This window comes from Oryzias melastigma, linkage group LG15, assembly GCF_002922805.2.
Source record: "Oryzias melastigma strain HK-1 linkage group LG15, ASM292280v2, whole genome shotgun sequence".
NCBI lineage: Eukaryota > Metazoa > Chordata > Actinopteri > Beloniformes > Adrianichthyidae > Oryzias > Oryzias melastigma.
This window is the reverse complement of record NC_050526.1, coordinates 29,095,072-29,121,242: the sequence shown is the minus strand read 5'-3', so window position 1 is coordinate 29,121,242 and position 26,171 is coordinate 29,095,072. Positions and strand designations below refer to the sequence as shown.

The following is a 26,171-nucleotide window of genomic DNA, read 5'->3' as shown; positions in this document are numbered from 1 at the left end:
ATGGGTTAAGAGAAAATCTATATTATATTTTAATGGTTCTTACAGGAAATAATGCGAACAAATAAAGTTTAAAGCAGCTGCAGATATTTTACAGAAGAACTTTACTTTCAAAAGTTAAAAATATAAAATATTTGGATGTCAGCTTCAGGCTTGTACAGGCCAGTCCGTGAAAAGATTGTCTGATGTTAAACCTGTAAAAGGTCTGAGACTTCCTGCTATAAATCTTTTACATTTTCCAGGAGGCTTTGACCTGGAAGTGAAAGGCTGGGGCGTGGAGGACGTCCACCTGTACAGGAAGTACCTGCGGAGCGACCTGATTGTGGTCCGGACCCCCGTGTCGGGTCTGTTTCACCTCTGGCACGAGAAGCGGTGCGCGGACGAGTTGACGCCGGAGCAGTACCGCATGTGCATCCAGTCCAAAGCTATGAACGAGGCCTCCCACTCCCACCTGGGAATGCTGGTTTTCCGGGAGGAGATTGAATCTCATCTCCGCAAACAGGCCTTCAAGACTCAGAGCAAAGCGGAGGAGTGAGGAGACAAAACTCCTCTCTTCTACACCATCCACACTACAGCAGACACGGATCCCTCCGTCGTGGGAGCAAAGCTGTAGACGAATGAATGTATGACCTTCATCAAAGCAATGTGAAAGTCCACTGAACACGAGTCTTACATGAACCTTCAAAAACTCAGCAGAACCAACAGAACCACAGTATAGTAGAAGTGGACCAGCATGCAGACTCTGAAGGACCATCCTGCTTTATCTCTGCAGCTTCTTTTCTCTTCTGAAGCCGTCACAGCAGCCGCATGTCTTATTTATTCTGAGAGCAAAGAGGCGTCGCACTTTCTCTGAAGGGACGTTTAGGTAGAATCCATCTCTGCTGTCCTTTATTTCAAAGTACAATCCTGAGGACGTCGGGGTTTGGCAGTTTGACAGAAGGTAGTAGTTATATTATTTATAGGTTTCACTAATATTTTGGCTAAAAAGGGACCCCTTAGGTATTTTTAAATGTTTTCTCTGTATTTTTATTTACACATCTGAAAGTTTACTTGAAAACGAGAACCAGAAGGATCATTTTTAGCAGATCGGTTTGGTGTTGAACTCAGTCCGCTGAATGTTCTCGTCTGTAAATACGTTCCAACACGACTTTTGGATTTTTGTTGAACTTTGGTTCGGATGTGCCTTCAGGCTCAGATGTTGTGTTGAGTGTTCTGTTGCCTCCACGAGCCGCTCCATCCTCCTCGCAGCGATCCCATCCGCAGAGCCGTCATTTCCCGTTTCTCAGTAGACAGTCTCAAACTCCTCGTTCTTCAGGAGAAACGCGTCTTCCGCTCAGCAACACAAAGCGCTAAAGACTCGAGCAATGTAATGATTTATTGTCAAATAAAACTGTAATTGGTGCCATCTGGTCGTACGCATCATTAAAGTTCTGTCATTTATGCTATAAAAATGCTATATCAAATCTGTGGTGTGGATTTACAAGCTGACGGGGTTCTTCATTTAAGACAAATGGCAAAAACATGGCTCATCTGCAAACTACAGCAAAGGAAATCGAAGAAGTGATTCAGAGGATCAGTGCAGCGCATGTTCAGGATGGATCCCCATGTTCCTATAGATCTCTCTGAGGATGAGCAGAGCCGTGTCTTCTGACTGCCTACAGAGAGGGAAAGGTGCAGGTTAGAACCAAACCTCTGGACTGATCAGAGACAGACGAGAAAAGTAAAGCTCTCCGTTTCTGTAGCAGAACTTTAATCCAGATAGTATCCTTTAATTCCTATTAATTACTTCCATGTAGTTTTTGTTTTTTTAAAACTGCAACTTGTAATCCAAGTAAACGTTTTTTATTTTCTGACAAAATGTCAAACTCCACATAAAAAATAATGAAATCAAATACATTTTCATTTAGAACATAATCCTATTAGTACAATTATTAATTTGAGCTACCACAAAAGAAAAAATATATATGCAAGAGTAAAAAAAAGTTTTTAAAAAGAAGAAAAAGAAGTCAAAAATATATAAGAATGACACAAATGTATGAGAAAAAAAATCTATTTTGTAAGGAAAAAGTCATACTTGGTCACAGCTAAAGTTGGTGGTGTAAGCCTCCATCCACATTTAGCAATGGTGATGCAATAAGGCTTTGATTTATTATAGGAATCTGTAAAATAATGCCTTTGGACTTTAACTATACTGCCGACAGCGTAAACGGCGCTCGCCAGAAATCCACTTCCTGTGGGTCAAGAATCTTCTTCTGAAGACGCCTGGATTCCTGATCATTCTTTTCAATGCCCTTCTAATTAAACAATTGAAACTGAAGTAACCACTTATGGCTCTCATACTGGTTTTTGTTGTCTCTATTTTTGTAAATAAATATAGTTTCACCTCATAAATGTATGACTTTAATCTTATAAATTCTCACCTTAAAACTCATGAAATTATAACTTTACTATAGCAAAATATTGACTCTTACTCATAATTTTTATGAGTTTATTCTTGTAAATTCTAGACTTTTTTTTCTCCTTTTACTTTATTCTCGTATCTTTTATTTTTTTCATTGAGGCCCTAATACTACATTGATTAACATTGATGTTAGTTTTTCAAGTATATTTTTTAACTTGAGTTTTAATTGGTTTTCTAAAAAACTTCAATAATTAAACTAAAAATAATTTTAAATATTTTTTTGACCTACGGATGATTAATCAGAAATCCGTCTCCAAACAGGTCGGAGCGGTTCGGTCCGGCGGGACGTACCAGTAGCAGAGGTGACTCTGGAGGGCGAACAGATACTCGTTGAAGCTCTCGATGGGTTTCTCCTGCAGGACGTAATCGATGCGATTTCCTCCATTCAGCATCCCGATCTTCACCTGAGGATCCTCCTCCTTCGGAGGCTCAGGGCTTTCTGGAATCTTCTCTGCTGCAACTGAGAACATCAGAGATGTTGGTCTCTCGTGGAGCAGAAAGAACCAGTCAAAGTGGGGAGACTGACCCTCCTGCACGTGCTTCTCCTCCTCTTCAATCTGATTAGCCACGATGGCCAGTTCAGCTTGGAGTGCGGACGAGGTGTGAGCGCGAGCAAAGTCGTTGAGCGTCTGCCAGGCGGTCCTCAGGGAGCTGATGAAGCCCTGTTTCAGGTCGGAGCCCATCCTGGAGAGGCTCTCCTTTAGTTCTGGAACAGAGGCAGACGCTCATTAAACTCCTCTGACAGGTTCTGTCCGTCCACAAACTCTCCTCCTACCAGGGGGCAGGACTCAAAAACTGACTAAAAGGATAAAAACTTGAACAGGAAATCCTCCAGTGGTGTACCTAAATGAAGCCTCTTCCTTCCTTTGTAATGAGGGATCAGAACCGGCTTCAGCTCCAGGTCGGGTACTATCATGGGCTCGATCCGATACGCCACCGGGTCCAGCTGAAGAGAGAGCATCCACACCAAGGTTACAGGACACACGCACACCACCCCACAGCAGAGCGGAGGCGGGACACACCGGGTGGTAGATGTTGAAGAAGCCCCTGCAGGTGGGGAGTTGATACGACTCCTCGATCTTCTCCAGTCCTCGGACCGTCAGAAACATGCCGATCGGAGAACCCAAAGCGAAGAAGTTCACCGGTTCAAAGTCCAGAGTGTGGTAGACCACTGACACCTGGGGGGCCAGAAACAATGAAGTCTTCACGTTTGGATCCTTTCAAAGTAAAGCTTCCCTTTCCCTTAGGACGTTACCTGTCCCGTCCCAACTTCAAAGTAGTCGTAGTTGACGTGAACAGATGAGGTGGCGTTGCCTGCTGGAAGTCTCTTCACAGTGGAATCAGCGGCGGCTTCAGTGGCGGCTTGTGTCGCTGCAGCTTGACTGTCCTTAACTTCTTCTGTCTTCTTCTGAGAAGCCTGGTGAAGGAACCATCAGCAGACGCATCAGCCGACAACTGATCAATCAGCCGGATCTCAGAGGAAAACTTACCTGTCTGTTCACTCGCTCTTTGACAAACTTGCTGATCTTCTTCCTGGGACCCAGAGGAATTCCCATCTCCTTCAGGTCTTCAATTGTGCACATAAGCTGGAAGCAAACCAGACTTCTTTCAGATCTTTACAAACGTCTTCCCTACTTTAATGAATGATGACTTTCAGTCTTACAAAAGATTCAATGTCGATCTTCTCCTCATCAAAGGTGCCCTTGTACTCTGACAGGCCCAGGTGTTGCAGCACACCTGCAAGATCATCAAACTCCTCCTCCTCTTCTTTGGCCTGCTCCTCCACAGCTGCAGGAGCGATATTTCCCTGAGCAGCAGCAGGAGGAGGTGGTGTCACCTGAGGAACCAGCAGAGCTGCAGTTACAAGCTAAACTGACGGACTGAATCCACTCCATTCCCTCCACACATGAATGATTTCATTTCCAAACATGTTTTTGTTCTTTGGAATGAAGAGGAATAACAATGACCTGTTTGACCTCTCCGTTAGCAGTGGGCGTGACTGGAAAACCGAGGGCAGGAGAGACTGTTTTCTGATTGGAGAGCAGATCAAAGAGGATCAAAGAACCTAAAGGAACAGAGAAACGGCAACCATGAAGATGCAGAACAGTCCAGAACCAGTGACCCTAAAGGTCGTGATCTGCTTTTACCTAAGCTGTGTCCAGCCACCGACACCCCTCCTCTGTAGTCCGGGTTCCTCTTCAGGAACAGGGCGTAGAGCCGGTTCATCTCCAGAGCCACCGTGTCCATGATGGTCTGGCAGTAGGTGGGGCTGTTGTAGAAAAGCACGTCCAACAAAGTCTCGTTGGTGAAGTGGCGTAAACGCCCGGTGCTCGGCAGCGTGATCCTCTTGATCCTCCTGGAAACATAACAGTTAAATAATCTAAGGATGGAAAGGATCTAAGGATGCTCTTGTAGAACTGATATTTGCACTATTGTAACACGTGGGCAGAAAGTCTGTGGATCCTAGAGGCTTTGATGTGTCAAAGCTTCAGGTTTAATGGCCATAGTTGAAAAAAAAATCCTCTAAAAACAAGAATAAAAAAACACTGAAATGACAAGATGACAAGAACAAAAAAACAGCTGGATGTTCAAAAGCTGTCAGAATGTTTTCCTGCCTCATGTGTCTGAACTTAAATGTACCAGAAAAATCTTGAAATTAATATTTTTTAATTTATCTCTATATTTGTATGTTTACTTAAATGCACCAGTTTATTAAAAACTAAGATCTGATTATTATGGTTTTGTTAAAGCTTTAAAAGCAAGAGTGCAGTACTACAAGTAGCCACCAGAGTCCGCCACTGAGGTTTTAAACATCTCAAGAATTACTTTGCCTTCAAAAGGTGATGGATTAAACCAGGATGGGCAAACTTTCTTACTCGTGGGCCACAAAGAGTTCTAAAATTTTGACCAGGCGCATTTTGGTAATTCACCTCATAAAAGAAAGAAATAAGACCAGATCTGGACAAAAACACAGCTTAAAATTTGATTGGAAACTTTAAAAACAGAACATTTTGGAGTTTTTAGTTCAAAACGGGGGCATTTGTTCTCATTTAAGGGGCATTTTCACCAATGAGTTTATGTCCCTCTGAGGAAAAACTCAATTTCAGGGAAATGCTGCATTCATGTGGTGTTGGAATAATTGGAAAAACGACTGTCCGACTAGCAAATCACACATGAATATAAAAAAAAAAAAAAAACCTTCAAACACAACACGAATACAGAATAACTTGGGTAAATTTATTTTAGTCTGCAATAAAACATTAATATGGGTAAAATCGCTTCTTCCCATTTGGTGGACCAAATTACATAGTTTAAGGGGCTTCCACATCAGGATTAGATGCTCCTACCTGTCCACGCCGGTGGCGTCTCCGTGCAGAGCCGTGTGCCACTGCACGGGCAGGAACTCCACCCGGCTCACGGCGTGCTCATCCAGCGACTTCTTAAAGTGGCTGTGCAGCAGCTTCAGGGACACGTTGCGGAAGTCATCCACTGAGAGCACAGCAGGCTACATCAGACAGATGTTTTCCACAAGCCCATTTCTGAGGGCTCACCACACTCACCACACTCAATCATGCTCCTGAACCTCAGGTCACACACCGGACCGATCCCGTGAACCATGAACACCAGATGATCGATCTTATGGAGCTCACCTGGAAGCAGGTTAAGGGAGAGGAACCTCAGATGGTTCATGATGAAATCTAAGCTCCACACATATCTGTGTTTCAGAAGATGAATGAAACCTCTGACACTAGTTTTGTTTGTTCAGCTCATTTTAAACAATCGTTTAGAATCTATGATCACATTCAGAGTTGTGATTCATTCAGAGGAAGCAGAATACCATCTGGAACTTCATCGTGGTCATCATCAATTCCTCTCTTCACCACTCGGGGCCTGGTCTCCCCATCCTGCGTCGTTCCCCACTGATCAGGCATGGAGGAGGGCTGGAACTGGACTATGACCTGAGAAAACAAACACACAGGTTCTAGCCAACAGAGCTGATGACACCAAGCATGAAAAACCAGGAAGTTACCTTTGGATTGTGCATGACGATGGTTTCTCCTGAGGGGAACTCCAGTCTGCGGTGCCACTGGTTTGTAGACACCGCCCTCTTGTATTCCGCCTGAAGTTTACACAAAGAAAGAAGGTGATTTTCACTCTGAAGATCCAAACCTAGAAGTCATGAGCTGATATAAATGTAAAGTTTTAATGAAAACCAGCTTTAGTGGAGTTTTATGACCATGACTTTACAGACCTCCAGCTTGTCGCTGAAGTCTTCAGAGTACGGAATGAAGCGACTGTCCGTGTCGCCTTTGTAAAACCAGGTGCAGCGCCGGACCTCTGTAGGCTCCTCCTCCCAGTACACAGCATTGCGCTGACGGTCGTAGAGCTGGACGTCGTAGCGCCCGCCGTCTGTTCGTACGATCACGCTCTCCGGGTCTGGCTGAACTGGACAAACAGAAAAACAGTAAAACGGATTCAGAAAACCTCTGAGAAGTGACCTCGGGCTGGAGAAGCTGAGAAGAAACGCCACCATGGAGGCGGTTCTTTTGATTCATACCCGAGTTGTACGTCTCCTCGAGCTGAAGGGAATCGAAGATGCTGAAAGGAAGCCAAACACTCTTCTGCTCCACCTTCTTGCAGTAAAACCAGTGCGGCTGAACCTGCTCGTACACGTTGTAGTTGTACGGCATCATGGGACCTGCAGGAACTACGGCTCCAGCTGTGCTAGCAGGAGGTGGAGGTCCTGCGAGGTTTGTTGGAGGAGGCTGGAGAGGAAAACTGAGGTGTTTAGATTGTAAATTCTCATTTTGTTAAAGCTTTAAATGTTTGACATCAGTCAGAATCGATCTCCCTGTAAGCAGGACTCACAGGGGTGAACGTGGATCCCGGTGGGGAGAACATCTGAGGGGGAGAGCTGAGAGAGTACGGAGTTTGCTGAGGTGTGTGTGGTGGAGGCAGAATCTCTGGAGCTGGAATGTAAGGACTGGCTCTGCTGCTGGAGGCCGTGTGGCGGTACGGGTTATGATGCTGCGGCTGCATCTGAGCAGGGGGCGGGGTCATCGTTGTAGGGGGTGGAGTCTGTCGCCCCAGCGGACTCTGATAAACAGCACTGCCAAATGTTGAGGGAGGGGGGTTCATTTGTGAAACTGTGGATGGTGGAGGGGGAGACATGGCGATGCTGCTGGGAAAAGAAACAGGTCCAGCAGCTGTTAAGGCTGAGGACAGTCCTGCTGGTGGACATGGTGACTGACCGATACCGGCAAAGGGGTCAGAGGTCGTTACGGGGTTAGAGAAGTAGCTGAACGTGGAGGAGGCAGCCGGACCGTTGGCAGAGGTCTGACCAAGAAAACTGTCTTCTTCTCCGACGTCAGTAGAATCATCTGATCGACACAAACATGCATCAGAATACTCTGATGGAACAACAGACACTAAAACTGAAGATCAGCAGAACATTGATTTGGTCAACATTTACAGACAAGGTTTGGATGTTAAACTTTTATTTAATATTTGTTAGATTTTTAAATACATTCAGGAAAAATGTAATTGAAAAAGCGGCTCAGGAAACTTCAGAAATGAAGCTTCACTGGTGTCGACATTTAAACATATCTCAAAATTAATAAAACCTTGGAGCCGTTTTAAGAGCAAAATCTCTTAAATCCTAAAAAGAGACTCAACAACATCCAGGTTGACCTGTTCCTGTGGAAAAAAATGTTTTCAGACAGTAAACATGTAGATTTTACAATAAAAACTTTGCACAGAACTATAATCATCATCATCATCATCATAATAGGCGAAAGAAATCCCTTTCGAAAATATTATAAAAACCAAGATTCTAGCATTTGGGGACCAAAAACATCCCCAAACTTGTGTTAAATCTAGAAAACAGGATGTGAACAAAGTTCATCCACTTACAATTCTTCGCAGAAATAATTTAAAATTAAATTAACAGCTGGCTTTTATTTTCTTTTACTAAAAGCAGATAATATTCAAGATATATACGTATTAATTGTTCATCCTTTCTCTCCATCTGTAGTTTTTAAAGCCTGGAGCAGCAGAGCTAGCCGGTTAGCCTCGCTAGCTAGCTAACGTCCTGACTAACATTCAGACTTTAGTGTTTCCGCTCACCTCCTGACAGCACCGCCGGGCCTGACGCCTGGCTCACCGGCATGAAAGGCAGGTTAAAGCTAAAGTCTGGAGCGGCACTAAACAGTAAATTCGCGCTGCTGTTGGGGACATTGTTATTTTTTCTATCTGCCATTTTCCAGTGGATTTACACGTAGCCACAACCGGACCAGGCTGGCAGTAAAGGCGATAGAAACGCCTTCTGACGCCACGGATATACTCGATCTCCAATACTCACGCGACGCTTCTGTGCACGAAACATCTCGGCAGATGATTTATAGATCTGCTTAAGAAACACCCGCTCGATTTGACCTGAAGGGCACAGTATTATTAATGCTGCCACCTACTGGCCCGGAGGATCATTCAAAAAGTTTTGTTTTATTTTAACTGTATTCTTTATATGAGAAGAAAGTAAAATGTCATGAGAGCCAATATGTTTTTCATTAACAGCTTGACTATTTGTGTTTCAAAACTAGACTTTTTAGGGTGCTGATTGACAGCAACAAGTCCTTGATGGCTCCGCACTCCGGCATACCCTGGTTTACAAATCAAACCAACCCCCTCTACGTATGCAATGACGCAAATTTCGCGCCCTCACTTCTGCAATCCTGAGTGAGAGAAAAAACAGCAAAGAAGTAAAGTCCGCGCGGGTTTTCCTCGCACGTTTGTCTTTGATTCCGCGGGTTTAGTGTCCGGGTAACGATGCCTTCCACGCAGGACTGGATTAATTCGCCTCTGGGTGTTGTTGAAGAGAAGTTTGGTGAGAAACTTCACTCCGCACACACTTTACGCGTCAGACTAGCTAGTTAGCCGCATCCGCGTCCATGGAGCCTCACATGGAGCTGCTGATGCTGCAGCTCGCGGTCGCACTCCTCAGCTGGAGTTTAAAAACTTTATTGACAACGACTTATCTTACAGTGGACATAGACGCCCGTGGAAACATGATTAGAAACACGTCTTTTAAATGTTTGAGGTTCAACAACTTTTGCTTGATTTAAAAGGTTATTGTAGTGTCATATTTTGTTGTAAAATTTTACTTTATGTCCAAAATGCGATATAGTGAGGAATTTTTTTGGTGGTGGAAGAATAAAACTGTATGATTAAGTTTTTAACCATTTGTCTATATTTATTTTTAATGCTATTAAGTTATTATTTTAATAATGTGGTGAAATTCTTCTGGAATTTTGAAATTATCTGAATAAAATGACACGTTTGAACATGTTAGTTAAAAAAAAACTGTTAACAGGAGTTTAAACCCTCAGCTGCATCCTTGGTGCTGCCGGAAATGACGTATTTTTTTGATGCTGCAGCGGCTGCGCAGGACAGTCCCTCCCCCGGATGGGAGAAGGCGGTGGTGGAGTTTTTTAAAGAGCAGCTGAAAGAGAAGAGCGCTCAGAGTTTGGTGAGGAGACTCCTGCAGAAGATGTCTCCACACACGCCTCGGGTTTCTGACGTTCTCCTCCTGGATGCAGGTTCCGTCTCTGAACGACGTTCCTCTGCATTACCTGAAGCCCAACAGTTTGGTGAAGTTCCGCTGCTTCATTCAAGACATGTTTGATCCGGAGTTCTACATGGGAGCTTACGAGGCTGTAGACGGAGCCACACATTCTAAAGTGAGCAGTTCTCCATCCTCCTCTGGCTGTTCTTTAACATCTACCATCTCACCTCACTCATCCATGTTTCCTCATCCCCTCCAGATGCTGCGCTGTGGGAAGTACAGGGATGTGACAGAATGTGGGGTGAGTCTGCATCCGTCTGCTGTCCATCAATGTGGTGAAGCAGATTCATCTTAACTGCTGGTTTTAATTGTAGGTGGACTTTAACTCCAAGAACAACGTGACAGCAGAGAGGCAGACCTTCTACTGTGTGCCCATTCCTGGAGAGAACTCCTGGGTGAAGGACATATCCACCGAAAACGCTTCTGGACGACTGAATGTCTGATGTTCTTGTGTGAGCGGATTTTGTAGCGTTCCTTAATCTGAAAGCACGGATATGCAGACAGCAGCCAGGCACGTGTGGTGGCGTCCACCTCCTATGCGCCGAGCAGGCAGAAGCGAAGCTACGAGGAGGACGACGACATGGACACGCAGCCTCAGAAACAACCGCACGCTGGTGTTTGTCTTCTCCTCTTCACTGCGAGACCCAAACAGTTCCTCTCAGCTCAACTGTTTTCCAAATGTTTCTGCCGACCACGCTGCAGGTCTTCAGGGTCCAACAGAGATGCAGAGCAACGGCGACTGTAAGCGCCAAGAGACAGAAGCTCCTCCCACCCAGGCAGCGCCCGCATCCCACCTCGACCTCAATTTCCCCCTGCCAGGAGAGAGAGGCCCCGCCTGCCTGGTGAAGGTTGGAGACGGATGAGCATGTTGGTGGCTTCAGTCGGAACCTTCTTGATCTCCAGGCTGTGCTCTTTGGCAGGTGTACGAAGACTGGGAGAGCTTCAAGCTGAACGACACTCTGGAGGTTTTTGGGATCCTGTCAGTCAGTCCGGCTCTCAGCGCCCTGGCTGAGGAGAAGTGAGACCCTTCGTTTCATAGCCCCGCCCCCTGTCTGCTTTCTGCTCATCTCACAGTGTTCCTTCTGTGCAGGGACGCCTCCTCCTCCTTCCTGGACCCCGCAGAGGGCATGGAGACGGCAGAGGAGCAGCGCGTGCACAGCCCGCCGGCCTCACTCGTTCCACGCCTTCACGTGCTCCACGTCAAACCTCTGCAACACAACAACCCGCTGCTCCCGCATGCAATCTCAGATGACAACGGCGCCTGTAAGAAATGACTAATTTAGTAAAGATTTCAAACCATTTTGTGAAAAAGAAAAAAGACGCAGAAACACGTAAACCTGTAAATTCTACAGTCAACACCGATTCCAGCTTCTTCGGTGTGCAGATGCTAATAAAACGTACAGACGCCGAAGAATCAACCAGACTAAAATGTGATGTTAGGTGTTTTCTACACTTTTGTCGTCTTGGACGGAAAAGGAAAAATGTCTTCTGGTGTTTGTCGGTTAAATGTACACGAAAGAGGAGCAAACGTCAACCCTGAAGATCAGAGTTCCTGTCATCTTCTCCTGTCTCCTCAGTTTTGTCGTCGACGCTGGCTGAGATGCCTTCAGTGCGGGCGGAGCTCCTGGCGTACTTCACCCACGTCCTCCTGGGAGACGGCCTGGCCGCCGAGTTCCTCCTCCTGCACCTCATCTCCTCCGTGTATGTCCACTCAGACCACAGTGGTGAAGGGAAACAAAAATCCCCCAATCTGCTAATTCTTTAGTTTCTGTTTAAAAAAAAATGTTGTTCTAGTTTTATAGAAAAAACCTTTCTTTGACAACAGTGCCCCCTAGTGTTCAAATTAAGTACTAAAATTGGACTCCAGCAAAACAATTGAGCCTTCTTGTCTTTCTTAGCGGTGTATTTCCAAAACTGACTGTATTTCTCTGTGTGTGTGTGCAGATACTCCAGACGGGACGTTCTTCCTCTGGGGAAGTTCGCGCTGAACCTATGTGGCTGTCCCGCCGCCTCGTACACCGAGCGCCTCTACCAGATCCTCCAGCAGCTCGTGCCTTGTGTGAGTTAAGATCCGAGTTTAAGTGTGCTTGTGTGTTCTGTTGTGTAACTGTTGTGTTCTGAACCCTTTCAGTCCTGGTACCTGGCCATGAGCCTCCAGAACATGAACCAGACCCGGCTCAGACCCAGGAAGGACTACACTGCCAACCGTTTGGTGAGCGGATCCCTGCAGCTGGCTCAGAACACCTCCCTCTTCCTGGATGAGACCCAGCTGGAGCCGGGTCAGCTGGACACCACCGGTGAGGCTGATAGAAACTCCCGCAGCGGCGGCGGCGGTTGGGACATTAAGCAGGAACCCGGCTGAATCTTCTGTCTTTTCCTGCAGGTGTGCATAACGTGACGGCGCTGGGGAACGTGATCTCCTGGCAGAAAGTTGATTATGACTTTAACTACCATCAGATGGAATTCCCCTGCAATATTAACGTGCTGATCGCGTCAGAGGGCCGATCGCTGCTGCCGGTGAGGACACATAGCCCCGCCCCCATCACAGAGGTTTAGGTTTCTTCCTGGACAGACTGGTGTCAGATGGTGGAGGAGTTTCCAGCGTCAGCGTTGTTGCGAGTAGCCTGAGGAATGCACTGCTTCTATTCCTGGCGGCGGGTCTAATCAGTTGCTATGGCGGCAGCTGCGTGCTGCAAGAACAATCCAGGGAGAGGCGTCGGGCCGGCCGTGGCGCTGTAAACATCCCCCACAGCTGACTGGAAAACAAACGCTCACGGCTGTGTTTACGTTTCCTCTCAGCTGTCGACGATCAGATCATTCAATCATCTGGACTTTGCTCCTCGCTGGAACACCAGATTCTACACAGTAACAACGTTCTGATCCTTTTCTTCTGTGTTCTCAGTCGGACTGTCAGATCCACCTGGAGTCTCAGGTCGCTCCTGCTCACTTAGAGGAATACCTGAGCGGCATCCAGGTGCTCCCGCAGACCTCATCCCAGCTGAACAGGTTCAGGATCTACCTGAGCGTGGCCCGCCTGCTGGACTACAGCATCTCTGACCAAGTGACCAAGGTAAGATGCCCTCTTTGTCTGGAGAGTTGTTGGCAGCAGGTGATCCATCCATCATCCATCTGTCTGTGTCCTCAGTATGTTGAAGACGACTTTGTGGAGATGAGGAAGGACGACCCTCAGAGCGTTTCTGCTGAGGACCTCCACAGGATGCTGGTCACAGCGAGGTGGGCTAGAATGCCTGTAGATCATTAGATGTGTTTGGATCTGCCTGACCCAGATTCTGCTGCAGGCTGCTGTGTCTGAGCCTGGGACAGAACCATCTGTCCAGAGACGGCTGGCTGAGGGCCAAACGCATGGAGATGCTGCGGAGGAGTCGGATGGAGCAGCACCAGAGCGTCAACGGCAACGAGCCCTGATCTCCTGTCGACACCGCTGTGCTAAACCCGTTTCTGATGTGCCATTTAGTTCAGGTGTTTTGATGGAAATGTTGGCGAGCTGTTTGTACAGGTAAATATAGGGTTCTTTCACAAATTCCTGTTTTGTTAATCAGCTCTCAAGCACCATGTGGACCAAATTAGCCGTTTTATTTCTGAGTTGTAAATACTGTGGAGCTCAGCTCCTGTCTGCTGATGAACCTCCTGTAAATGGATTTCACAATAAAAGTCAAAACAATCCTCTGAACAGACGTGTTTGGTCACGCAGCACACAGGAGGTAATAAATATGGTCCTTTAATATACAATCTCAATACAGCGGAAACATGACAGCAGACGTTCAGGAGGAGGTGCTTCAACAGTGCAAATCAAACAGCAAGATCTCACGGTGACATTCTGGCTGAAGATCCTGAAGGAAGCGGAGGACAACCACAACAAATGAACTGTGGAGGAGGATGCAAATGCGCTTGGTGTGAAAATGAATCTCAGCAGAGAAAGAAACTGCCGGCTCCTGCGTATAACGACACTGTCACTGTGGAATGTGGGAAACGGCGCTTCCTGCAGCTTCCTCTCTAACCCTCAGTATTAAATATCTGCACCCCAGCAATGGCCTAAAGCTTTGGCAGCACCACATCCATCAGCAGCCAGCACTACAGTCTGAACATAAACCTGCAGAAATGTACATCAGCCAGCAGCGAAACGAATAAAACCCACAAAGCTTCATCCAGAGATGTTTCTGCTTCAGCAGGACACCTGACCAATGCCATCCATCCATCTGTGATAAAGTCCTGCCAATCAGGCTGTCTGAATCCAAACTTACTTAAATTAATATTAATCTAGAAAAGTCTCAGCAGAGGGACATCCTATCCAGCAAAAGCGTTCAACAGAAAGACCCAACCAGAGCTGACAGTAACCCTGAACAGACTTGCACCCAATGCAACAGATTCACACAACTACAACCCCCCTCCCCCTTAAGGCAAACAGGACTTCTGCTGGGGAGTGCATAAAGCGCCAGTGTTTCTGATCCATGAGTGGGCGTGGCTGCATATATCTAACATGCAGGATGAACGTACGTCCCGGGCGGTTAACCATCGTTAGCAGAACCGCAAAATAATAATAAAAAACATGATTCTGGTTCAAAGGTGTCAAAGCAAGTCTGCACCCAACCACCAACGGAACAAGCTCCATCAAGGACATTTGGACCATGAACAACCTCATCTAAAGCAGATCTCGTCTACGTTTACTCGACATCACAGAAAAACTACGCACAGAACGTCACCTGGCTACCGTGGGAGAGCTGTACAAAGGATAATATCGACACACCATCCTTTGGGATTACAGTGGATTTGTGTTACAACAGTGATGAGCTCTACAACAATGAGAACACAGTCTATTGTTTCTGATCTACCGTGATGAATGACCCGAGTGTGGGAGAGCTTTAAAAAAACATGTTCCTCTGATTGGAGTTTCTTGGTTTCAAACTTATCGTGGACTTGAAGAATACGTTAAACTTTAACAGTGGAGGAATGTCTGGAGTGAATCGGAGCTTTTCTGTCGATCTAAAGCATTGATCTACTTATTTTTTAGGTTTGGTGTCATTTTTGTTGCAGTTTTTTAATGAGGTACAAACATTGACCCATATTTGGTAAGTAAAAACACCACCAGCCTGGTGCTGGAGATGTGAGGGAACCAATGTGTGTCCACATGAATACTGCTGAGCCAGGATATGTGCAAGCTTTCTGCTACCATGAAGGGGTAAAAAGTCTGACTACAGCCTCCTGCTCCTGAGAAGCTCTAGATCTGGATGATCCTGGTCTGGCACTGCGTGAACATTGCCTTCAACTCGTTCTCCTGGGCTTCATTCACCGTGTCTGGCTCTGGGCTCTTCTGTACCTTTGCAACAGCATAGTTGATGCCTTGGGTCAGTCCAGCCTGGGTGAAGCTGGCCACCTGGACCATGGAGCTCTTGATCTTGGCGAAGGGCGACACCACCCGGCTGCCGTTGCTGTCAGCCGGCGAGGGTCCGAGGCTGCCCTCCATTTGGGAAGACAGGCTCTTCAGTGAGCCTCCTGAGACAGCAGAGCCAGGTTTCTGGACGGAGAGGAGGTTGGAGGTGGAGGTAGAGGTTTCAACATCTAGCTGAGAAGGCCTTGGGGGCTGAGGCTCACGCTGGTTCTGCACCTCTGGGACCGGATGCTTGTCTGAGTCTCCCAGTGTTTTAATTTGCACAGGGTGGAGTGGAGCTACAGCAGCTGCTGGACGTTCTCCAAACACCTCAACGGGTTTGGTGTGTGCATCCTGGACGAACTGGTGACAGTAGGCCTCAATTGGAGTGCCAAAGTCAATAAGAATGGCTTCTTCAGCCACTGAAGCAGCTCCGGGCGATCGGTCACTGCTGACTTGAGAGGAACCATCTTCTGTTCCGTCACAGCCCGTGACCTGGACAACTGAGGGAACAGTAAGTTCTGCGCTGCTGATGGACTGGGACCGACTCCCCAGACGTGGGTTTGATGCTACGATACCACAGCTGGGGAGAACATAGTCTACTTTTTCTAAAGAGCCTGAGCAAGGATGCTCCGGGTCAGAATTGTAGGAGTCTGAATCCGAGGAGTCCTTGCCATCAATGTTTTTCAGGGCCCCCGTGACGGGGCCGTCGGATGTCTCCAGGCTGCTGTCAGACTTCCACAGGTTCACTTGCATATTTGGTTTCAGGAAATTCACCGTCACCTCCGGCTTGGAGAAGTTCCCGAGTTTGCCCAGGGGCTTGAAGGGGCCAATGTTTGTCTTTGTCTGTTTCACCTTCTGATTGAGAGAGGAGAACTTGTTGAGGAGGAAACTCCTGCCCTGAGCCAGACCCGAACTGCCCTGAGGTTGGTCAGCAGGTTTGTTCTGGATCCCCATTATGTCCTCATGAGGTTTGCTCTGCCGCCTGGAACACAGATCCCTCCAACATGTGAGCAAAGGTTCTGTGGTGACGATCAAACGATTGTGAAGAACTCCATCAACTTACCTTTCTAACCGCTTCTCAACCACCAGCAGGTCGAGGCCTACAGACTGTTTGGTTATACGAAGCATCTCAGCGATGCACTGCAGAGTATCTGAAAGAGGAAATGACATCTGAGTGAGCAGCTGTGCAGAAGCATTCCACCTGTTCTTGATGGACTCCAGCCCACCTTTCCCATCATCCTCGGGGTTGCGTGTTGCTGCTCTCAGAGTGTGGAAGTATCCGCTTGTGTCTCCATTCCTGTAGTGCAAACGCATGCAGCAGAACTTTGGCTTCCCAAACAGAGTCGGCTCTGGACCTGCAGACAAACGTGCAGCTCATCCACCTTCAGCATTTGCTTTCCTGAATGACTCATGGTGACATCACGGCGGGGAAACGTGTTGGCACATTTTTAGGAAGCGGCGGCTGACTCAGCGAGTGTGTAACTTCTTACCAATCTCAATCTTTTCCAGGCCCTCCAAGTTCAGCCGCTGGTACTGATCCACTTTATCTGCCTCTTCATCGTAGCTGGGTTACAAATGAAGGGAGGCATGAGTCAGCAAACCCAAAAGGTCTCAGGACAGCATTTTTACTCAAATTAAAGAACCTACTAAGCGATGTAATAAGCTTTGTCAGAGAGGAGCAACAACACGTCCACGTCTTTGCTGTTTGCATCAATAAGGCTAAAAGGAAACAACAATCAGCATCAGTGCCACATGTTTACCTGGTTTAGAACCACATTCAGGCGGTTCTGTTAGCACTCACCTCATGTCACAACTGATGAGGGCCCAACCGCCATGGAACTGCTCATCATCTGGCAGTAACAGCTGCATGTAAGTTTGCAGCAGGAGGCTGACCTGCTCCTGGGCTCCTCTCTGGCTCTCCTTCTCCTTCTCTTCATGCTCTTTCTCCTTACTAAAGATGGAATAGAGGTCCTCTGTGACCGGCACACCCATCATCAAATCTGCAGGGAGTCGAACCACGTTCAGGAGGAGTTTAGAACAGGCCTGGCTGACGGTTAACATGCAAAGTTGTCTTATCGTACCAATAACCGCTTGTCTATAGGCGTCTCTGAAACGGTTCAGGTAGTAACGGTTGGCGGAGTTCACGCCATCTTTCATCACTCCAGCCAGTTTCCTCTCCCCTGTCCTGGTGAAGTCTCCCTGTGATAAAATGTGTTCAATCATCCTTTAATGTTGTTCCCCATGAGTGAATACAGTCTGACAAATGAAAATGACATGTCAAACAGAGACTCGTGAACAAAAGCACTCACTGGTAACAACCCCTTTGATTTTCATGCTCTTGGGTCAGCATCATCTTTTGTAAGGAGCCTCTTAACGGCTGTTTCTGATGACCATCCTCAATAGCGTCTCTTCTGATGATGGCTTTAACAACCATCTCTATTGACCGACCGTTTCTAGCGACGTCTCTAACGGTTGTTTATGATGACTACTCCCTGCGGCGTCTCTAACAACACCTTGGACAATGGCTTTAACAACCATCTCCATCGATTCTGACGACCGTTTCTAACGTCTCTAACGGCCGTTTCTGAGGACCATCTCTAATGGCCATCTATGGCAACATCCCTCTTTTGGTTGATTTGATCTTGATCTTTAAATTCAGATATCTTGATTTAAAATAAAAATAATTAATATCTGAAAAAGCTCAAAGGAAACCAAACTTGCAGTCTAAATTTCTCTGTTACCAGTGATTCAGTTGCAGTTCAGAACATGTTGTTCCTGATGACGATGCGCTGTTATTGCACATCGACTGTCTAATGATTTAAGGTTGCGTTCGAGTCAGCAAATGACTATCCTGGTTAAACTGGGACTCAGAAAGTGATCCAGCAAACAAATGGCAGCAGCATCCCTGCATTATGAGTGGTTAAATGAAAAAACTTGTCTCTGTCATAAGTCTGGAAACACAACAGGAACTTCTCAGTGACATTTAAATCCTATTTTAGTTTAATGATGGAGAACAGGTAAATGGCGGCATATGCAGACTTTTAATTCATTTATTTGCTTTATTACAGTTGTGTTTAATGCTGTAGTTATTTAAAACACTCAGAAAAGCGATTGGAGTTTATCATTTTACTGTGCTTGCTGTGTAAATGTTATAGAAACCCTGAGAACCAACAAAGAATGAAACCATGAAGCAGCAGATTCAGTGACATGAACATGTTTTTTTTGTTTTTGAGAACCCTGGTCAGTAAAGTTTGTTCTGACATGCATGTTACCTTGAGTGCTGCAGTTCCTGCATACTGTCTGCTGATGGTGTCGCCGTTGTTGGCCCACATGACCTGATAGATCCGGTAGCATTTGAGGGGCAGGGGCTGTTCTGGAGGCATCACGCCCAGTTTCTTCAGCTGCAGAAAGGAGAGCAGATCTGCTGAGTTGCAGCTGCAAACAGACACAGTTTCTATACAACTCTTTACACACAATTCATGTTTATTTTAAACACAAACATTGAATCCATCGATGAATCAGTGGAGTTTTGGTATTTTAGCGTTCATTAAGAGACAGTTTTTAATTAATCTAGTGATTTAAACTGAGGTTAATCTATAACTTTGAACTGCAGCATCACCGTGTCACCAGTATTGTCCCACCCTCACTGTATGTAACGCCATACTGTAACCATTAGTAGCAGCTCCACTAGCAATGGAAACAGTGATGCTGACAGCACAGATATGAAACCAGTTTGAGATGGTAGAAGCCTGTGTGACTGAGAGAATGAAAACTTCGACAAATATCTGTCTAAAAAGGTCACAGGAACAATAACATCAACATGCACAGGTAAAAAAAAGTCACATCTCACTTGTTGCTCCATCACAGCCCGAGCAATAGCAGCTTGAACCACGTTGGTTCTGTCCAGACAGTCCACACAGTTGACCCTGAAGAAGCCCTCCTGCTTACAGATGACTCCTGCTTGGTCCACCCTGACAGAAGAAGAAACTTTCAGAAGATTCATGGAAGCAGGAGCTTTTTTACTGTCTGTGGGTTCAGTTATTCATATTACAGTGTTGTTCTTGCAGATGTGACACCTACCAGGCCCATTTCATATCAGTGATGATATCAGAGATGGCATCTGTCAGTGTCTGCACGTTCTCAAACTTCATACCCCGACTGAAAAGTAGGAAGTCAGCAGAACAAAGAGGAAGTACTGAAACTGCAGAGAAATGAAGTTTATTTTTGGCGTGACGGTTTTTCTTACCAATGTTCATGGAAGTCAAAAGAAACATATGTCAGGTTTGGGTTGTTGTAGAGCAGAACCTGCTTCAAAAACGCATCGCCAATGATCTTCTCCCGTCCGCTCTGATCTATCAGGTTAATGATGACCTGATGACAAAAGAGATATCAGGTGGTCTTCAGCAAACCATTCAGAGCCATCTAATCCAGTCTAATAGAGGGATGAATGAACAGTAATTTAATCACCGAGTCCAAACGGATCCCTAAAAAAAAAAAACACTTTAAAAAACACAGGCGTCGACCCACCTGCTTCTTATAAAGCCGGAGCTGTTCGTCAAAGTGAGCAGCAAAGTACGACATGGTCTCCTTCTCTCCTGCAGCATCAACAAGAAATGTATCGGCAGGGATTAAACTATGATAGTCTCTATGAAAATAAAACTTTGACTCAATTTTTCCAAACGTTAGTCCATCTTTACATGTCAAAGATCCTTTATTTCCTTATCTGACTGAACCCCTCCAGAACCTGAACTTTCTTTACATTTAAATTCTTCTTCACACGTTTTGATGACCAGTAAACTAAATATGTTAGTTTTTAGCAAAGGTCAGTTTATCACATGCGTGCAGCTCTTCTAGCTGTTGTGTTCTAAATAATGACTGAATCGTTAGTGAACACCTTTTGCATTTTGAAATCTAAACTGGACTGACCTTTTTCGATGCGTGGCCGGGGGTTGTAGCGATACCCCGCCTGGCTCCAGAAAACCGGCACGGATCCTCGCGTCTGCACAAAGGACAGTGTGTGGCTGTGCACGTGGATCAGCTGCTCGGTCTCCACATAGTTAGCCACATGACCGTCTGTGTCCACCCCTCTTCGTTTGTACCTCATCCCTGAGGAACCGGAACGAGACATCAGCACCAGAAACAGCTGAAATTCTAAATCATCCTGCCTTCTTTATATGTGTATTCTCTGTAACGATACGTGTTTTGTGTTTCTTTTTGCTCTCTTCTGTCTACCTGAGCTTTATCACATAAAAATAAAACTTTTATAAAACTTTTATATGAGCCAATTGGTGGTTAGAAACTTACCAAATAAGCTTGTAATAACCAGAGAACATGCATCTAATCAGTCATGCATCATCTTCAGGGAATACAAATACATTCAGTTTCTATCTCCATACAAGCCCAAAGTTTGTTTTGACCAAATCATTTATTGCTTCTAAAAAAAATATTCGGCCTCTTCTGGGGGTTCCTTTCAGCTCTGGGTTTGGATCAGGACAATCCTTTCTGTTTACCTGCACGGTGCCGGCTTCGCCTTGAGATCAGGGCCACAGTGAAGCGAGGGTGGATGTCGTCCACGCAGGTGATCTCCTTTGGTGGAGACTCTGGACTGCTCCGCTCCTCATCAGACGTTTCGTTGTAATTGACCACCAGTTCCTCCACCTGCACAAAGCCCTGGATGATGGGGGTCACCCAGAAGTCGGCCTCTGGGACCTGGAGGGATGCAGGCAGCAGACAGAACCCAGCAACAGGAGGTTAATGCTGTAGAGCAGTAAGGTTACTTCTCTGAGAAATATCTTCATAGAACAACAGCGAGTTTGCATTACTGTGCAGGAAAATCAGATTACCTGAAGGTCAATGAGATCCTGGATCATGTGTTTGTTCCAGAAGAAACGGTCGTCCACCTGTCAGCAGGTAAGCGGTCAAAGATGAGCTTTTTTCTGAAGACACTTTGTGACTTAATGAAACTCCAGATACTGTTGCCCACCTGCTTCCACAAAGGTAAGCCCGACCTGTCCAAGTCTCCCTGACGCTGCACGCTGTTGGTCAGGTCATAGGTCAGGCTATAGTAGAAGGAGTCTGAATCCATAAATATCTTGTAGAGCTCCTCCAGCAGACGCCTCTCCAGGCGCTCCTTCTCCTTGTTTTCCTTGACCTGGAAGGCAGGGGGATACTGGGTTGGTGAAGAGGGAAAAAAAAAAGAGCAGTGAGTTTAAGGAAGCACAGAAAGAGCAAACGTGAGATTATAGAAGCATAAAAGACAGGAAACTTGTGAGAAAAAAGCAGCCTTACCTTTTTCTTGATGGGAACCGCCACATTAGATTTAATCTGACTGAAAGTTTTGCTCAAAAACTTGGAATCATCTGGAGACTGGGTCAGTTTCTCTGGCTTATCGATGCCAAAATGATGTTTCTTGCAAAGCTGAAAAAATAAGATCCTGTGAATCATCACAGCCTAAAACTGAACATTACAATGATAAAAATGGATACTAATGAGCAATTACCTAGAAAACTTTTTCACTACACTAAATTCTACATACCTAGTTCTAAGTACATCTGCTTTGGTCTGCAGCTTCTCTAAGTGCAGAAGGGGATCAATAGTGGAAGAAGTATCACAGATAACTCAGCTGATCCTCTAAAAACTATCCTCCTTTTTACTCACTTGAAAATATTCAGTCTCATCATCCATGAAGCTTCCCTGAAAAACTGAGATTTTAGCAACCGTCTTTATCATTTACTGCCTACGTTTCCAACGCGTGAAGCTACCCGTGTTTAGCAGCCATACGTACCTCAAGCTCCAGCTCCAGAGGGTCTTCATCTGACAGAGGAATCACAGCGATCTTGGTGATCTTATAGACTTTGTGGTTTCCGGGTAAATGACCCACTAGTGCTTTCTGGCGAATTAAAACCAGGCCCAAGGGTAAGTCTGTCAGGAGAGGAAGAAGATCAAGACACGGGCTATAAGAGCTCCAGACCAGCTGCTGATCACACATTTACATAAACACTTGGATGTTCTATACTTTTAATGAAGAAATATTTGACTCTTTTTCAATTTACAATTAAGTTTCACACCAGCGAGTCATCAGTACACTCAAAGTACATCCATACAGATTTTCACGCCTTTACTTGTGAACAGAAAACAAGCTAAGTAGGGAATGAGTCGGTGATGATGCGTTCAGGCGCACAATCATCGCCAGAGCGCGTCTGTTCCATCCAAAAACGCCAATAAAAGAAAAATCTGGACATATTTTTCCACGTTCCACCCACCTGTGTGAAGCTGGATCTTTCCAATGATGCCTTCCACCAAACCCAAACAGACCGGATTCCAGGCCAACAGCAGATCCGTGGCTGAGACACAAACATGACAGTACACATCACAGGCATGGAGAGCATGAATGCAGCTCGACAAGCTGAGAAATACTCCAGCAAGTCCAACTTCTCAATCAAAAACAGAAACTGAACAAACCTGTGAGCTAACCAGCTAAAGAGAAGCAGATTTTCTGTTCATATTTGTGTTTTTAACGTGTTATAAACATAACTGCACGATATAGTTTGAGGAAGCTCTAAATCTAGTTCTAGTTTAGAAAGTTTCTACTTTTTGTTAAACTTTTCTGTGCTTTTTAGTTGATTATTTGAGATTAAGAGAGAACTGAGCCCACACCCTTTTGCTTTGGATTAATATTACAGTGTAGGAAACTGGAAAATCTGAAAGTTGTGGGTTAGGGTGGAGAAGCAGTGGCAGACAATGACTCTTCCTGTTCCACAGTGAATGAATTCCATGTGCGGAACAGTAGGCTGTGAGGTTTCTGCAGGGAAAGTTTTCATGGTGGTGTTAACGCTGAAACACGGCTCTGCTCCTGAGTGGAGTCCAAACGCAGCGAGGAGTGGAAACCCTTTTTCCAATTAAATAATGAAACAGCTGTGCAACTAAAAACCTGTTCAGGACGGCTGCACGGCCCTGGACAGCAGGAGGGAGCAGCCGTCTGCTGCTGCTTAGGGAACTTCTCTGTATCTGAGCAGCTGGGGATAAGCTGTCTACCTCAGGATCCATGAAGTTCTCCAGAAATGATCCTCTCATTTGGAGGTTGTCTCCATGACTACTTCATCACCGGGAAGCATCTGAGACTCCAGAGCAGAGTCCTCCATGGAGGAACTTTGGAGTTTGTCTGGGGTGTTGGCAGCTCCAGAGCCTGCTTCCCGGCTCCACAGCCTGTTTCCCGGCTCAGAAGCGGCGCGCCCAAACCTCGTCCTGATCGGACAGGTTTCCATGATCCGCGCCTGTGGACTGTGACTGTTCTATGTTAAGGTCACCAGACTGTTGGGGAATCTAACGGTAGCTAAATCAAGAATCTATATAAGCACACATGTTAAAAGTGACACATATGTCAGGGTTAAAGAACGTGTGCGCGAGCGTGTGAAAGGCTGTCAGTACCGACCCGCTCTAACCGTCACGGAGCCGTCCTTCCGGCTGCACCACAGCGCCCGGTCCCCGCTCTGAAGGATGTACTCGTCTTTGGCTTGAAACAGCTCCATCTCCTCTTTTCTATCAACCAGGTCGCGCGTCCTTCCACTCCCACGGTCGGGCTCGCGGCTCCCGCGGACGGCTCAGATGTGAAACGTCGCTAGCTTAGCTACGATTAGCCGCTTTCCCACGGAGCGGCGACTAGCAGCCTGCTAAGCTAGCCGGTCATTTCCCTGCCTTCCTGCCCGCGAGGAACGCTCTGTCGACTGGCTGCTCCAGCATCTTCGTCGCGCTCATCCCGATCGCTGAGAACGCAAATAAACATCCGTGCGTGTCTACAAAGTGTCCCAGGTGGGAGCTGCGGGACGACGTCACTGACGTTTCCTGCTCCAGCAGCAGGCGGCGTCACCACGCACGCACAGGTCGGCCGTTTCAAAGGAAACAAAGCTAGTTTGTCATCAATTTAAGTAAATCTGAACTCAGGTGTGTTTCAGAGGAAACTGCACTATAGTTCATACTTTTTACTTCATTAACTTAATGAAAGGCAGGTAGGAACCAGAGGAATGAACTGGCTTATCCGTGGAGGGGACTTAGTATGGAAAGAAAATAGACTCATTCGATTTGTGAGTGTGTCATTTTTGATTTGTAACTTGTGTCTGCATAGTTGGGTGTAACTCTTGATTTGTGTGTGCGTAATTCTTGATTTGTAACTTATTCAATACATTTTGTATGTAACTGTGTGCTCTTGCAATCATGTATAAATAATACGGAGCATGTATATATATATATATATATATATATATAATTAGGGCCGGGAATCCCTAAAAATATTAACTAATTAATCGCAAATCTGAAAAGAATTAATTGCGATTAATCACTTTTTTTTTTAAAGTTACAGTATTTGCCAGCCATTTATTATCTGCAAATAATCATAATATGAGATCACACACAAATTGTGAATTTAAAACGTAAAATGTTTATTTTCAACCCACTGAAACCTTGGGTCTAAAACTCTTTTTTTTCTGTATTTTTAATTTGAAAGACTACCTGCTTGCTTAATTTTTTTATCATTTTAAACAGCACAACCACATTTATGTGACACTACCTTTATTTTGTCATTTTTCTACGTTGCATTCACACACTAGACATAAAATCGTGCAAAAAACAGAAAAGTCTTTCTGGAACAATGTGTTTAATTTTGCTGTGGAAATCCAAACTCCAAAAATGTTTAACAAACTGTTTTTACAACATAGATTGAACATTTTAGGTGTAATTTTATAAAAACAACAATAATAACATTTTTCAACAAACTATTCAACATGTTTTTGAATTAAAATACTTTTCCTTTTTCGCACATAAACTTTCTTTATTATGCTTGTGAAATATAATAAACAATTTTTTGGGTAGAAGTTTGATCCAGCTGGATTTCAGGTCAGCTGGTCACAGGTGAGGGTGTGTCTGTCTTCTCTGAACTGCTTGCTTTCCGCTGCGCCAAGGGAGCGGGACTTTCACAGAGAACCAAAGTGCTTCCTCAATTTTTAGACAATGCCAATGCTTGTTATCGTGGAAAATGCATGTAGGTCCCATCCCAAAATAAAATAATGGTCGGTTTCCTCTTTGGATTTCTCATAGCATACCTTCTCTGCAGTGCTCTTCCACGAGCCCTGTTCCTAGCCATGGCAACAGCAGGCAGCACCTCGTCCTAATTCACACCCAGGGAGCGGAGCAGGACATTGGGCTGATCGACCCACTACACTCAAGGTGTCGAGGACCTCGCGCAGCACCATTTACACACTTTGGAGATGTTAAGAGTCTAACATCTGATTTGTGCCTAAATGTGGTTTTGTGTGCGTATCAGGTGATTGTACATACTTTTTGAATATTATGGGTAGTTAGTTTTATGATGCTGTAATTTAAAGTCGTGTGTGTTTAAATTGTATTTTTGAATTTTTGTACATCTGAATACAAAATTGCAAGTGCACACAGTTACGCACAAAATGGATAGTATAAATTCCAATTAAAAAATCAAATACATACAATTCTAAAGTTACACACAAACATGCAGACAGGTTACAAATCAAGAATTATGCACATGTAAATCCGATGAGTCTATTTTCTCTCCATAGCAGGAGGCCAAATTTAAGGTATAAATCTCTTAAAGCAGGCAATTAGGCAATAAAATCTTTAAGTGAGCATGGGGGTTGTTTGCTTCCTTATGGTAAGGACTTCTTACATGCAATTCCAAT

At 45.4% G+C, this 26,171-nt stretch overlaps 4 protein-coding genes across 8 annotated transcripts; 2 read left to right on the top strand and 2 right to left on the bottom strand.

Moving 5' to 3' along the window:
• Positions 1–238: 238 nt before the first annotated feature.
• Positions 239–1,402, top strand: csgalnact2 (chondroitin sulfate N-acetylgalactosaminyltransferase 2; the record flags this gene model as incomplete). Its single annotated transcript, XM_024296831.1, is given in 1 exon segment — positions 239–1,402. A coding segment is annotated over 1 exon segment (294 nt), but the record flags the coding sequence as incomplete, so codon positions are not given.
• LOC112161590 (SEC23 interacting protein) lies at positions 1,355–8,871 on the bottom strand. Of its 2 annotated transcripts, none has more exons than XM_036215412.1 (18): positions 8,820–8,871; positions 7,328–7,839; positions 7,017–7,224; positions 6,711–6,904; positions 6,489–6,578; positions 6,297–6,417; positions 6,019–6,108; positions 5,806–5,947; positions 4,606–4,814; positions 4,426–4,523; positions 4,122–4,295; positions 3,949–4,044; positions 3,714–3,875; positions 3,481–3,636; positions 3,302–3,404; positions 2,985–3,164; positions 2,750–2,918; positions 1,355–1,652 (listed from the first exon to the last, which is right to left on the bottom strand). In XM_036215412.1, exons 2-18 carry the CDS (start codon positions 7,628–7,630, stop codon positions 1,571–1,573), a joined length of 2,577 nt encoding a protein of 858 aa, XP_036071305.1. In that variant the 5' UTR covers positions 7,631–7,839; positions 8,820–8,871; the 3' UTR covers positions 1,355–1,570. The 2 variants fall into 2 exon arrangements, with proteins under 2 accessions (XP_036071305.1, XP_024152597.1); XM_024296829.2 differs by lacking the exon at positions 8,820–8,871 and adding an exon at positions 8,585–8,813.
• Positions 8,872–9,146: 275 nt separating this feature from the next.
• LOC112161591 (minichromosome maintenance complex binding protein) lies at positions 9,147–13,770 on the top strand. Its single transcript, XM_024296830.1, has 16 exons — positions 9,147–9,341; positions 9,892–9,983; positions 10,054–10,194; positions 10,279–10,320; positions 10,394–10,483; positions 10,570–10,693; positions 10,782–10,927; positions 11,000–11,097; positions 11,170–11,342; positions 11,657–11,780; positions 12,024–12,138; positions 12,211–12,376; positions 12,463–12,596; positions 12,982–13,149; positions 13,225–13,313; positions 13,379–13,770. Exons 1-16 carry the CDS (start codon positions 9,284–9,286, stop codon positions 13,503–13,505), a joined length of 1,887 nt encoding a protein of 628 aa, XP_024152598.1. The 5' UTR covers positions 9,147–9,283; the 3' UTR covers positions 13,506–13,770.
• A 32-nt stretch (positions 13,771–13,802) lies between these two features.
• On the bottom strand, positions 13,803–24,341 carry inpp5f (inositol polyphosphate-5-phosphatase F). 4 transcript variants are annotated; one of them, XM_024296824.2, is made up of 20 exons: positions 23,900–24,341; positions 22,731–22,811; positions 22,253–22,389; positions 21,757–21,885; positions 21,452–21,637; positions 21,312–21,368; positions 20,979–21,177; positions 20,395–20,574; positions 19,996–20,063; positions 19,715–19,839; positions 19,549–19,626; positions 19,319–19,439; positions 18,741–18,869; positions 17,550–17,667; positions 17,270–17,468; positions 17,116–17,187; positions 16,959–17,032; positions 16,695–16,823; positions 16,532–16,619; positions 13,803–16,450 (listed from the first exon to the last, which is right to left on the bottom strand). In XM_024296824.2, exons 1-20 carry the CDS (start codon positions 23,994–23,996, stop codon positions 15,316–15,318), a joined length of 3,402 nt encoding a protein of 1,133 aa, XP_024152592.1. In that variant the 5' UTR covers positions 23,997–24,341; the 3' UTR covers positions 13,803–15,315. The 4 variants fall into 4 exon arrangements, with proteins under 4 accessions (XP_024152592.1, XP_024152594.1, XP_024152595.1 ...); XM_024296826.2 differs by having other exon boundaries at positions 21,452–21,619; XM_024296827.2 differs by lacking the exons at positions 22,731–22,811; positions 23,900–24,341 and adding exons at positions 22,004–22,040; positions 22,126–22,161 and having other exon boundaries at positions 22,253–22,386.
• Between the last annotated feature and the right edge of the window lie 1,830 nt (positions 24,342–26,171).